General features: G+C 45.7%; 1 protein-coding gene across 1 annotated transcript in view; it reads right to left on the reverse strand.

The window, feature by feature from the left end:
- The window catches only part of LOC112110888 (dynein heavy chain 6, axonemal), a 181,768-nt gene that overhangs the window by 32,949 nt on the left and 135,635 nt on the right, over positions 1 to 13,184 (reverse strand). The window contains exons 62-65 of the mRNA XM_026663340.1: positions 11,846 to 12,036; positions 11,019 to 11,179; positions 8,743 to 8,831; positions 2,293 to 2,439 (exon numbers count right to left, since the gene is read on the reverse strand). Of these exons, the coding sequence (XP_026519125.1) occupies positions 2,293 to 2,439; positions 8,743 to 8,831; positions 11,019 to 11,179; positions 11,846 to 12,036 (588 nt within the window). The remainder of the gene's footprint in view (positions 1 to 2,292; positions 2,440 to 8,742; positions 8,832 to 11,018; positions 11,180 to 11,845; positions 12,037 to 13,184) is intronic.

Consider the following 13,184-nt stretch of genomic DNA (forward strand, 5'->3'; position numbering starts at 1 on the left):
AACGATAAAGTAATCTAATGTTTCAGTTATTAGTTTAATCCAATCAGAAATTCCTATCATTATAGGACAAACCCTGAAGTCCTTACTCAGTCCTTTCTCAAGAAAAAGTCTATTGACTTTAATGGAAATTTGCTCAAGTAGTGACTGATTGAAAACTGAGTGAGGACTGGTTATCTGCTTATTTAAATAAAGTATTGTGTAGTCGTTCAACAACCAGGATGAAAACAGAATAATTAAAGCAGCACATTTCCTTCCTCTTACCGCCATGTGTCCTCCTGTAGTCTATGAGTTCATTTAATTAAAAACATGCAGAATTCTTCTGATGAATTGTTTGCTAACACAGTAAAGAGGAACTACAGTTTCACTTAAATGAAATGTTTGGACCTTTCCTTTTAAATTATAATTAGCTTAGCTGATAAGAGATGCTTTGCATTAGTAATAGGGCTGTCAAGCGATTAAAAAAATTAATTGCAATTAATCGTGCGATTAATCATGCTGTTAAACAACAATAGAATACCATTTATTTTAAATATTTTTGGATGTTTACTACATTTTCAAATATATTAATTTCAATTACAACACAGAATACAAAGTTGTACAGTGCTCACGTTGTATTTATTTTTTATTACAAATATTTGCACTGTAAAAAACAAAACAAAAAATTATTTTTCAATTCACTTCATACAAGTACTGTAGTATAAACTCTTTATCATAAAAGCTGAACTTACAAATGTAGAATTATGTAAAAAAAACCCTGCATTCAAAAATAAAACAGTGTAAAACTTTAGAACCTACAAGTCCAAGCAGTCCTACTTCTTGGTCAGCCAATCACTCAGACAAACAAGGTTGGTTACAATTTGCAGGAGATAATGCTGCCTGTTTCTTGTTTGCAATGTCACCTGAAAGTGAGAACAGGCGTTCGCATAGCACTGTTGTAGCTGGCGTTGCAATATATTTACGTGCCAGATGCGCTAAAGATTCATATGTCCCTTCATGCTTCAACCACCATTCCAGAGGACATGCATCCATGCTGATGACGGGTTATGCTCGATAACAATCCAAAACAGTGCGGACTGGTGCATGTTCATTTTCATCATCTGAGTCAGATGCCACCAGCAGAAGGTTTATTTTCTTTTTTGGTGGTTTGGGTTCTGTAGTTTCCGCATCAGAGTGTTGCTCTTTTAAGATTTCTAAAAGCATGCTCCACACCTCGTCCCTCTCAGATTTGGATGGCTCTTCAGATTCTTAAACCTTGGGTCAAGTGCTGTAGCTATTTTTAGAAATCTCACATTGGTACCTTCTTTGCATTTTGTCAAATCTGCGGTGAAAGTGTTCTTAAAACAAACATGTGCTGGGTCATCATCTGAGACTGCTATGACATGAAATATATGGCAGAATGCAGGTAAAACAGAGCAGGAGACATACAATTCTCCCCCAAGGAGGACAGTCACAAATTTAATTGATGCATTATTTTTTTAATGAGTATCATCAGCATGGAAGCATGCCCTCTGGAATGGTGGCCGAAGAATGAAGGGACATGTTTAGCATATCTGGTATGTAAATACCTTGCAAGACCAGCTACAAAATGCCGTGCGAATGCCTGTTCTCACTTTCAGGTGACATTGTAAATAAGAAGCAGGCAGCAATATCTCCCATCAATGTAAACAAACTTGTTTGTCTTAGCGACTGGCAAAATAAGAAGTAGGACTGTGTGGACTTGCAGGCTCTAAAGTTTTATACTGTTTTGTTTTTGAGTGCCATTATGTAATGAAAAATAATCTGCATTTGTAAGTTACAATTTCACGATAAAGAGATTGCAGTACAGTACTTGTATGAGGTGAACTGAAAAATACTATTTCTTTTATCATTTCTACAGTGCATATATTTGTAATAAAAAATAATAATATAAAGTGAGCACTGTGCACTTTGAATTCTGTGTTGTAATTGAAATTCATATTGAAAATGTAGAAAAACATCCAAAATATTTAATAAATTTTGATTGGTATTCTATTGTTATAAGTGCGATTAATCACGATTAATTTTTTTAATCGCGATTAATTTTTTTTTGAGTTAATCGTGTGAGTTAACTTTGATTAATTGACAGCCCTATTTAGTAATATAACTTACCAGTTCTAGTTTCTGGAAATTAATGGCTAAATAAGGTTTGCACAAAATACTGCTATTACAGTTATGATTACATCAGACATATTCTGAATATAACAGATTTCTTGAACTAATTTTGTAATGGCATCTCAGTACCTCTGCTAGCTGAACTAATATCATCAGGTATACCTGAACGATAGCATGGAAGAAGCAAATGCCAAAAATCATTTTCCTCCAATTTATGCCAAGGATATTGTCTTCAAAAAACGTAGTCGTCATCTCTGTGAATGCTCGCCTGATGTTTGCACGAAGACCTTTTGGAGGCTCATTGGTTACCTGAATTGGGAAAAATAACCAGTTCTTGTTCTATACAGAAGTCTGCTCTCCATTTTTTTATGCAGAGCTGTCAAGTTATCACTTGAATGGCTATCTGTATGTAAATTGTATTTTCTACATTAAGCTTTAGGTTTTAACCAAATGAACATTGATTATTTACTCTAGAAAATATATGGAAATGAAAAGATATGTTATGAAAATAAGGAAATTTGGAGCAGAAAGATATTGGAAAAAATTTGCAGGCACAAATTAGAATAAATAAATAAACATAGCAAGAAGGGTGATTAAAGTAAGCGCTCTCACTATGCGGAGTACACACTACTGCAATTTAACTGCTTTATTTGGACAACAGCTTCCAGCTTCCAGATCTTAGTTTAGCAGATGGTTGTCTTACTGGGCAGAAAGACTGTCCAGCCAGCAGTAGTCAGTATCTTGATTTAAATGGATTAGGGTTACAAAGATCAGGAGGGACATCAGAGTTCATGCTAGGTTATTCCATTTGCTCTTGTTCCAGGCTACATTTGTAAGGAGCTAGTGTCAGTCTTGAGTGTCTGGATTAGATGAAGATTACTTACAGAACTACTGGAAAGTGCTCAGATACTATGGTGATGAATATAATATAAGAACCTATATAGAACAGAATCAAATGGACCAGAGTATGATAGAATCAATGTGTTGGCTTCAACAAAGAAGGTGAGAGTGGGGGACCTTTCTGATTTTTTCTGTTTTTTCTTAATGTATGTTCCACTGGGGAAGGGAGAACATTCCTAAAGTTTTATCAAAGGGAAGGAGTTCTTGCCAGAACTCCAACAGTGGGGAAGGAGGGCGGGACATGGAATGGACATGAGCAACACATCTCGAAGTACACCAGTTATGGAAAAGGGTAACTGTCTTTTCTTCTTCGAGTGCTTGCTCATGTCCATTCCATGTTAGGTGACCCCCAAGCAGTACCAACGGAAGCGGGTAGGAGTTCACGGACGTGTAGCTGGTAACATAGCTGTGCTGAACCCCGCGTCATCTCTGGCCTGCTGTGTGATGGCATAGTGTTCTGTGAACGTGTGAACCGAAGATCGCGTCGCAGCTCTGCAAATGTCCCATCGAGGACACTTGTGCTCTCGTCAAGTGGTCCTTCACCAGAGGCGGCGGTTGGACCTGCGCCAGCTCATAACAGGTTCAGATGCAGGAAGTGATCCAGTTGGAGATCCTCTGAGAGGACCCCAGACGGCCCTTCATCCTGTTCGCTGTTGTGATGAAAAGCTGTGTCGACCTGCGAAAGGGCTTGGTATGCTCCAGGTAAAACGCCAAGGCATGTCGGACGTCCAGGGAGTGCCGCCGCCTCTCATTGGTCTTGTGCAGCTTAAGACAGAACATGGGGAGGAAGATGTCCTGGTTGATATGGAAGGAAGACACCACCTCTGTCAGGATGGCCAGATGGGTTGCAACTGTACCTTATCTTTGTAGAAGACCGTATATGGTGGTTCCAAGGTTAGGGCTTTAATCTCCCACACTCGCCTAGCCTACGTCACTGCCACAAGGAAGGCAACCTTCCACAATAGGTGGGAAAGGGAACAAGGGCCCAAGGGTTCAAAGAGCAGACCCGTGAGTCTGGAGAGAACCAGATTGCGGTCCCATTGTGGGACAGGATCCCTAATGGGAGGGAAGAGCCTTTTGAGGCCTTTCAGGAACCTGATGGACATCTCGTGCGAGAACACCGATCTACCCTGGATCAGCGGATGAGAAAAGCCGAGATGGCAGCTAGATGAACCTTGATAGAAGAGAGGGCCAGACCCTGATTCTTCAGGAAGAGCAGGTATTCCAAGATTGACTGCAGAGAAGAGCACGTCGGGGAGAACCAGTGGGACAACCTTGTCCATTTCGCCAGGCAAGTTGCTCTAGTGGTGGGTTTTCTACTTCCCCAAAAGACCTGCTGCACCTCCCTGGAGAAGGCTTACTCCTCCGGGTTCAACCATGCAGCATTCACATGAGGTGGAGGGAGGTGAGGTTGGGGTGCAAGAGGCGACCGTGGTCTTGCGAGAGAAGGTCCTCGATGCCTGAGGTGAGCCGCCACCACCGACATGCACTTTGTGAACACCCTCGGTGCCATTGCCAGGCCGAAGGGGAGCACTGCGAACTGTTAGTATGCGGATCCCACCATGAAGCGGAGGAAGCGACTGTGTCCTTGAAAGATTGCTATATGAAAGTACACATTCCTCAAGTCGAGGGTGGCATACCAGTCTCCTGGATCCAGGGAGGGGATGGAGGGCAGGGAGACCATGAGGAACTTCAACCTCTTGAGAAACTTGTTGAGGAGTCGTAGGTCCAGGATGGGCCTTAGGCCCCCTTTGGACTTTGGGATCAGAAAGTAACGGGAGTAGAACCCCTTGCCCCTGAGGTCTAGGGGGACTTCTTCCACAGCCCCTGCCTGCAGCAGGCCCTGTACCTCCTGGTGCAGTAGACTCTCATGAGAGGGGTCCCTGGAGAGGGGTGGTGAGGGAGGGTGGGATGGGGGGTTTGAAACAAATTGGAGGGCATAGCCCTGTGCCACAGTTTTGAGGACCCAACGGTCCGAAGTTATAGACGCCCAGGCTGGGAGGAAAAAAGAAAGGCAGCTGGAAAAATGGAGGGGAGCAGGATCCAGGACAGTGGCTGGAATGTTGCCCTTGGGCACACCCTCAAAATGCCCGCTTTGACCCCTGCTGGGAGCGGGAAGCACCAGCCTGTGTCGAGGTAGATGGCTGCTGGCCCTGACAGCACTTGTAACCGTTGCCCTTCTTATGGTAAGGCTCCTGACTAGGCTGGCTGCGCTACTGATGGGGAGGCCGTGGCTTAAGTCGCTTTCTTTGCTGCCCCGGAGGGTACAGGCCCAGGGTCTTGAGTGTGGTGCGCGAGTCCTTTAGCCTGTGCAGCTTATCGTCTGTTTTCTCTGCAAACAGGGCCTGGCCATCGAATGGGAGGTCCCGGAGGGACTGTTGGACCTCAGCCGACAAGCCCGAGGAGTGGACTGCAGCCACGCCACCCTCCTCATTACTATGGCCGAGACCATGGTCCGCGCTGCAGAATCAGCTGCGTCTGAAGCTGCCTGCAGGGCCGCCCTCACCACTCCCTGCCCCTCTTCCAGGATGGCCTGGAACTCTTTCCTGGGGTCCTCTGGGAAACATTAAAATCATAACAGCCCAAGAGGCCCTGATGGTTCGCTACCCTCAGCTGTAGGCTTGATGACAAATAAACGTTTCTCCCCAAAGAGTCCAGCTTCTTCACCCTGGTTGTCCCTGCCTTTCCCGCTCGTTGACTGCAGGCACTACTAACGAGTTCGGGGCACGGTGGGTATAGAAGTACTCATACCCTCTTGTGGGCACATAGTACTTGCGCTCCGCCCGCTTGGAAATGGGGGGTAGCAATGAGGGGGTCTGCCAGAGGGCTTTGGTAATTTTGGCCACCCCCTCATGAATTGGCAGCGCGACTCTAGTGGGGGCTGCTGAGCTGAGGACGCTAAACGTGTCAGAGAGCTCCTCCAGCTCCTCAGTTTCTAGCCCCAAGTTCGAGGCTACTCTCCTCAAAAGCTCCTGATGAGCTTTGGTATCATCCAGGGGACCACAGGTGGGGGCCTCATGATGGCCTCATCAGGGGATGAGGAAGAGGATGTGGCTGCAGCAGGTGCCACCACCTCTGTGACCTGCTCGGCAGGACCTTCTTCCCCCAAGCACCAGGGCCTCCATCTCAGATGGGCGGGAGACCATGGCAGAGGGCTTTTTGGAGACTCCTAACACTGACTGATGCCCTTGGGACGGCTGCGGGAACCCCCACGGGTTCCAAGGGTGCCATGGCATGGGCATTGACCCCGAGGCTACGATAGTCCTGTGGGTGCCACCGGAAGGACCGGTGCCGCCAATGGAGGACCTTGACCTGCCTGCAGGGGCTCTTAGTCCGACTCCAAGCCCTGGGATGAAGGGCCCTGCTCTGGATACCGGGACTGTACCGAGGCTGACCAGGTGTCTCGGTCCCAGCAGTGTCCACCGCCATGCTCTTAGTGGGATCTGTACGCGGGCGACCACGCACCGCACCGAGATCCCGGTGACCAGTGTCTAACGGATCTGCAATGGTACCCCGGCGGTCTATGCCGAACGCTTCCTGACAGGTACTGATCCATGGAGCGGAAGCAAGAGCGTGATCGATGTTGCGATGTTGAGCGTCGACACTGGTATGACAACCTATGTCAGTCGGCCCGTGACAGGTACCGAGAGTCCCGACGGAGGCTTTTGCTGGAGTGGCGTCTAACTGAAGGGGAGTGGCTACGACGCTCCCAGTACCGGGGTCGTGGGGTTGAGCGTGCCTCAATAGGTCTATGCCATACTACCGAAAACCCCGCAGAGCGAGGACCAGAATCTGGAGACTGGCACCGACGGCTCCAACTGGTAGGCAGCCCTATGTCCACGGCGCAGTGGCTCTGTGTGGGCGAGCACTGGCAGGATGCTCCCTCAGGTGGCAAGTGGAGCTGCACTGACAGGGACCAAAGGAATGGTCCAAAGACAGGCTGACCCCTTGATTTGGGAGCTGCCGTCACCGGTGTGGGTGGCACCAGGAGGGACAAGATGTGGAAGTGAAATTTCGCCTGTCTGACAGCGGCACCAGCAGGGCGCTCTGCACCAAAGCCACGGAGTCCGATCTTGCCTGCTCCAGCGCCGACTCCATAAGGAGTGCTTTAAGTCGGAAGTCCCACTCTTTCTTAGTGCAAGGCTTAAAGTTCCTGCAGATACGAGACCTGTCGCTGACGTGAGATTCCCCCAAACACCTTAAACAACTGGTGTGGAGGTCACTGACCGGCTTAGGCTTCCTACAGCGGTCGCAGTTCTTAAAGCCCGGGGACCGGAGCAGGCCCCGTCCCGAGCCTAAGTCCCTTCTGGGATAACTGTAAACTAACTAAAACACACTAAGGGAACTAACACTAATTGTTATAACTATTTACAAAAGAAAGTTCGCAATGAACAGTTCTAGAGAAGAAAAAGTTTGCCGAAGCAAAGGTATTTTCCAGCACCGTCACTGGCAGTGAGAAGGAACGGGGGGGTAGGGGGGGTGAGGAGGGGCAGCGGTGCACCTTATACCGCGGCATATGCGCGCCACTCCAGAGGGCGCCAGAGCCGGTCCCCTACAGATACCACTGAGGGAAAAACTTCGGCACTGGTGCATGTGGCGAGCACACACGCCTAACATGGAATGGACATGAGCAAGCACTTGAAGAAGAATAGATAGATCCCCTCCCTTGGCAGATTAGCCAGCAGCAGTAATTGTTTAGAAGGTGGTCAGAGGAGATAAAAGTTATCACCAAATTTGTTCTAGAGATCGAGTTGAGGGAGTAATGCTGTGCAAAGTATATTTAGAACTCCAAGGAGAAGCCTTGTATATTTTGATGGTGAAGACAGTGCAAAAAGATGCTTTAGAAGTTGTTCTGGACCTAGTTGAGTATGCTCTGATATCCTCAGGTGTCTGAACACCTGTCAGGTCATAAAATCATGTATACATACTCTGATCCATTTGGACAGCCTGTAAGCTGCAATGGACTGAACCCAGGCCTTATTCCCCATACGCCACAAAAAGTTTGACGGACTTGGAGATATATATGGCCCTATATAGATGATAACTTCAGGCCCTCTGGATGTCTAAGGCATGGAGCATGACTTCCCTGGATGCCAATGAAGCTGAATAATATACCGGTGGGTTAATGGACAGATTGAGATGGAAACCAGAGACCAATTGAACCACAAAATTGGGGTGAGGACACAGGACTTAGTTACAAGAGCTGATAAAGTTGCAGCCACTTGGCAACAGAATTGGTGCATGCAGGATCAAAATTGTCTATAAAGAGCTCTGCAGGGCAGAGGTGGGTCCTTTCCTGTTTCATTCTGCATTCTCCTGAAATATCACACTCCCTCTGATGGCGTGGTTTTGGTGGTGGTTGCTGAATATGTTGTATTTACAGGTGCCACAGTGGAGAAGAGACTATGGATTTTGGACTCAGTTTGGCTCGTCAGAACTTTGGACACCTTAAATAATAAAAACCTTGAGTTTACACTGGTTGGATTGCTGATTGTCAGCTGATCCCATTTAGTGTTTTCAAAGAAAATGACGTGTCTGACCATCCTAAATATAAGAGCAAAAGATACAAACATTCCAACTTGTATAATACGCTTTTTGGATTTTGATTAATTAGAAACTACAGATTAGACATTTGATTTGAGATACTCCGTAAACAATTTATTTCGTCCTTGCATTGTTCATTTTGCTTAGGGGTATTTCCAGATATATTACCTTGACAGAGTTCTGAAGGACAGTGACAGGAAAGGTTTCACTAGGCATGGAACTTAAATAGAGTCGAAAGCTCTCCTGAATAGAAACATCTGAAAACCAAAAGAATGAGTACAGTCACTACACTCCTGTGAAAGAATTTACTTGTTAACATTCATACACAAATCTTAAGCAATTTGCCATGAGATCTAGCTTTCCAATGACTGGAGTACTGGAACTACATATCCTACCTAATGTTCATTTATGATCTGGAAGAGGGAGTAAACAGCATTATATTTAAATTACAGGGGATAATTTGGGAAGTGTTTCAAACACCAGTGAACATAAACAGATAGTAAAAAGGAACATGGAAAGCTTGGACAGTAGGGACTACAGGGGAGTCAGGAGATAAAGCGAGACGAAAATGCATATGGAGAAAAATAATAAGAAATACAGATATTACTTCAGAAAGAAAAACCTGAAAAGCAATAATGCTGAAAGAGATTGAGGGATGATAGCAGACAGCTAGATATGAGATTGCAATGGGATATGGCAGCAGGAAATGCTAATGTAATTTTGAGCTATATATGCAGAAGTATCATGTCATAAATAACACTTCCTTGGTACGTGTCTATATTGCTGCCACAGCTGGAATGCTGTGTTCCGTTCTAGGCACCTAAGTAATAGAAAGCTACAGAAAAACTGAATGGGGTACAGAGAAAAGCAACACAATAATTAAGGGGATGGAAGTGCTGACATATAAAGAAATCAGAAAAGAACTAAATGGCTGGAATTGTCAAAGGAGTCTAAAGAAATCAGGTGGCCAACTTCCACTGACCTTCAATGGGAGCTGAATTTCTAAATGGTCTTTATGCCCTCAAAATCAACCCCAATATGCACAGCTTGGCTAAGCATTAACTTATAAGGACAGTGAAGGAGTATAAACAAACTGTGCATTATGACGGTAGAGAAAGGATTAATAGGGAGCCAAGGAGAGGGAAAAAGCAGACCAGCTGGGCTCAATTGCAGCTGCTGCTATAGAAGGATTGGTTTTCAGAGGACTTGAGGAGGCTGGGGAGAAGGAAGCTCTCAAAGAGAGAAGAGTTCAGCTCCCTGTGAGTCTGTGAATGTAGTTGGAGAAGGCCTAGCAAGGAAAAAGGGACTCTGGTTAGTGGCTGGAGTTTTCCCATGGGAATTGGCTGAAGCAACCCGGACCTTAATTTTTATAATGTACAAAAAACTTCACTGTGAAGCAGTTAAAGTTGCGGCCGACATTACATACATGGAACAAAACCACTAAAAGCAAGGAAATGACAGTGTAAGCCAACTAATAATATACTAATATATGGAGATATAGCTATCTCATAGAGCTGGAAGGGACCCTGAAAGGTCATCGAGTCCAGCCCCCTGCCTTCACTAGCAGGACCAAGTAACAGACAGGTAGTCACCTACAAGCACACACCTGGTCACTACAACAGACCACAACTTGAACTCTGCCCCGCCACAGCCTTCCTGTCTGCACGTATCCTTTTACCAAACTACCCGCTTCCAAACACCATTAGTAGTGCACATTTGGCAAAGTAGTTTGGTGTGTTGGGTGGAGTAGATCGCTGAGGATTGTGATGAATCATATGTAAATATCTCTGTGCTTCCGTTCCCAATCTGTGGATAGGGATAATATTTCCCTGTCTTAGGGCTGGTCCACACTAAGCCCCCAGTTCGAACTAAGGTACGCAACTTCAGCTACGTGAATAACGTAGCTGAAGTCAAAGTATCTTAGTTCGAACTTAAAGGTACTTACCGCGGGTTCACATGCGGCAGGCAGGCTCCGCTGTTGACTCCGCCTACTCCTCTCGCGGAGCAGGATTACCGGCGTCGACGGCGAGCACTTCCGGGATCGATTTATCACGTCTAGACAAGACGCGATAAATCGATCCCAGAAGATCGATTGCTTGCCGCCGAACCAGCGGGTAAGTATAGACGTACCCTTACAGGCTGTTGGCATTGTGAGGATAAATTCATTAATGTGAATATATTCTTTAAAATATGTGAGGTGAACAGATACAATAGTGAAAGCCTATAAACAAGCAAATGAAATTAATAAACAAATGAGCACTACAGCGCATAGAATAAGGGTAATACTCTCTAACAGGATGAGCAATTTCTTAATCCTGCAGACGACCTTTTCTTTGGCTCTTTCCCTTCTCATCGGCAAGACAAGCAAAAAGTGGAAAAGCACACTTCTGATTTGGCACTACCTTCAGGGAAGCATATTGTATTGTAGAAGGAAAATTACATACTTGGCTCGGTAAAGCTTTTTATAAGCTCCTCCATAGCTAACATCCATGAAACTGCTAGATGACAGTTTTGCAGAAAAACCCAATTTCCTGTTTTCATTGCATCCTTTATCAGCTTTTCTGCAATAGGTCCTTGCCCTTGCCCTAGTGAAATTGACCGTACTCTGAAACGGAGAGAAAATTTTGTCAACGTTCATGATGCAAATATTTGAACATATAGTGACTTTTGAAATGGTAGGTTTTTTTAAGATTTGTAGCTTTTAAAGATAATGGCCAAAATTTCCTAACTTGGGTGCTGAAATTTAGGCTCCTCAACACATATTTAGACCCCAAATAAAAGTGGCCTAATTTTCAGAGGTGCTGGGCACCTACAAATCCACTGAAGTCTGTGGGAGCTGAAAGTGCTCATAATCTCCGAAAACTGTACCAATGTAATTTAGGTGCCCAATATGGTTTTAGGAGTCTGATTCGACAGCTTTGGCTGAAGCATTGCTATAGTATATAGTTTGGAGGAGAACTAAAATAATATATTTTAACATACATTAATGTATAGAGAGGGTGAAATCCTGACCCCACTAAAGTCAATGGTAAAAGTCAGTGGGGCCAGCATTTCACCCACAGACAGTACATGTTACAGTATAACTCAATGGAATAAATGTACAAGCATAAGAGGGTGGAATTTTCAAAGAAGACTAGAGGAATTAGGTACCCAGGTTCCCTTAAAATCCTTAGGGTTCTTTGATACCCGATACCCAGTTTCCTTAAACTCCTTGGGGTCCTTTGAACATCCCAGCTGAATACCATGTCTAATAAAACTATGTTCTTTGTACCGTTCTGAATATCCTCGCTCTTTTGCGAACCTCTGGAAAGCTCCCATGGGGTCAGAGCCTGTGCTTAGGATAAACACCAGAGGCGTTGAAGAGGACATGTCTTGATAAAGAGTTCCCAAGTCAACTGGGGGATTCTCTATGAATTGTTTTCCAAGGTTCTCTATTACAAACTCAGTAAGTGCAGAGACCACCTGAAGATATGAAAACATACCAATTTACAAACAGAAAGAGGCCCAGAGAACAGCATTTACATTCGACTGTATAACCCTTCCAGGCCAGGACTGTATCTTTGGGTATGTCTACACTACGAAATTAGGTCGAATTAATAGAAGTCGGTTTTATAGAAATCGGTTGTATACAGCTGATTGTGTGTGTCCCCACATAAAATGCTCTAAGTGCTCTAGTCGGCGGACCGCGTCCACAGTACCAAGGCTAGCGTCGACTTCCGGAGCATTGCACTATGGGTAGCTATCCCACAGTTCCCACAGTCTCCGCCGCCCATTGGAATTATGGGTTGAGATCCCAATGCCCGAATGATGCAAAACAGTGTCGCGGGGGGTTCTGGGTACATGTCATCAGGCCCCTCCCCCTCCGTCAGAGCAAAGGCAGACAATAGATTCGCGCCTTTTACTTGGGTTACCTGTGCAGACAACATACCATGGCAAGCATGGAGCCCGCTCAGCTCAGCTCACCGTCACCATATGTCATCTGGGTGCCGGCAGACGTGGGACTGCATTGCTACACAGCAGCAGCAGCTAACTGCCTTTTGGCGGTAGACGGTGCAGCATGACTGGTAGCCTTCATCGGCGATCTGGGTGCTGGCAGCCGTGGGGCTGGCAGCCGTAGGGCTGCATTGCACCAGCCCCTTGCCTTTTGCCTTTTGGCAGTAGATGGTGTATTACGACTGGTAACCGTCCTATTACAAGTTGGATCATCGCACATTAGCAGAGTCTTCCCTGAGCAGCAGATCGTGCAATAGGCCTGAAGGCCATCGTCATCATACAGGAAAAATGTGGCTATCAGTCTTAGTACACTAACTGCCAAGCACCCAGTATTTGCTGCCAAGCACCCAGAAGATGCCGAGGGCTATCAGTCATGCTGCACCGTCGTCTTAAGATGTAAAAAATAGATTTGTTCTGTATTCATTTGCTTCCCTTTCCCTCCGTCAAATCAACGGCCTGCTAAACCCAGGGTTTTGAGTTCAATCTTTGGGGGGGGGGGGCCATTCTGTGTGACAGTTGTTTGTGTTTCTCCCTGATGCACAGCCACCTTTGTTGATTTTAATTCCCTGTACCTGTACGCCATGTCGTCACTCGCCCCTCCCTCCCTCCGTTGGTCC

This window comes from Terrapene carolina, unplaced genomic scaffold (assembly GCF_002925995.2).
Source record: "Terrapene carolina triunguis isolate 2854851 unplaced genomic scaffold, T_m_triunguis-2.0 Scaffold33356, whole genome shotgun sequence".
Lineage (NCBI taxonomy): Eukaryota > Metazoa > Chordata > Testudines > Emydidae > Terrapene > Terrapene triunguis.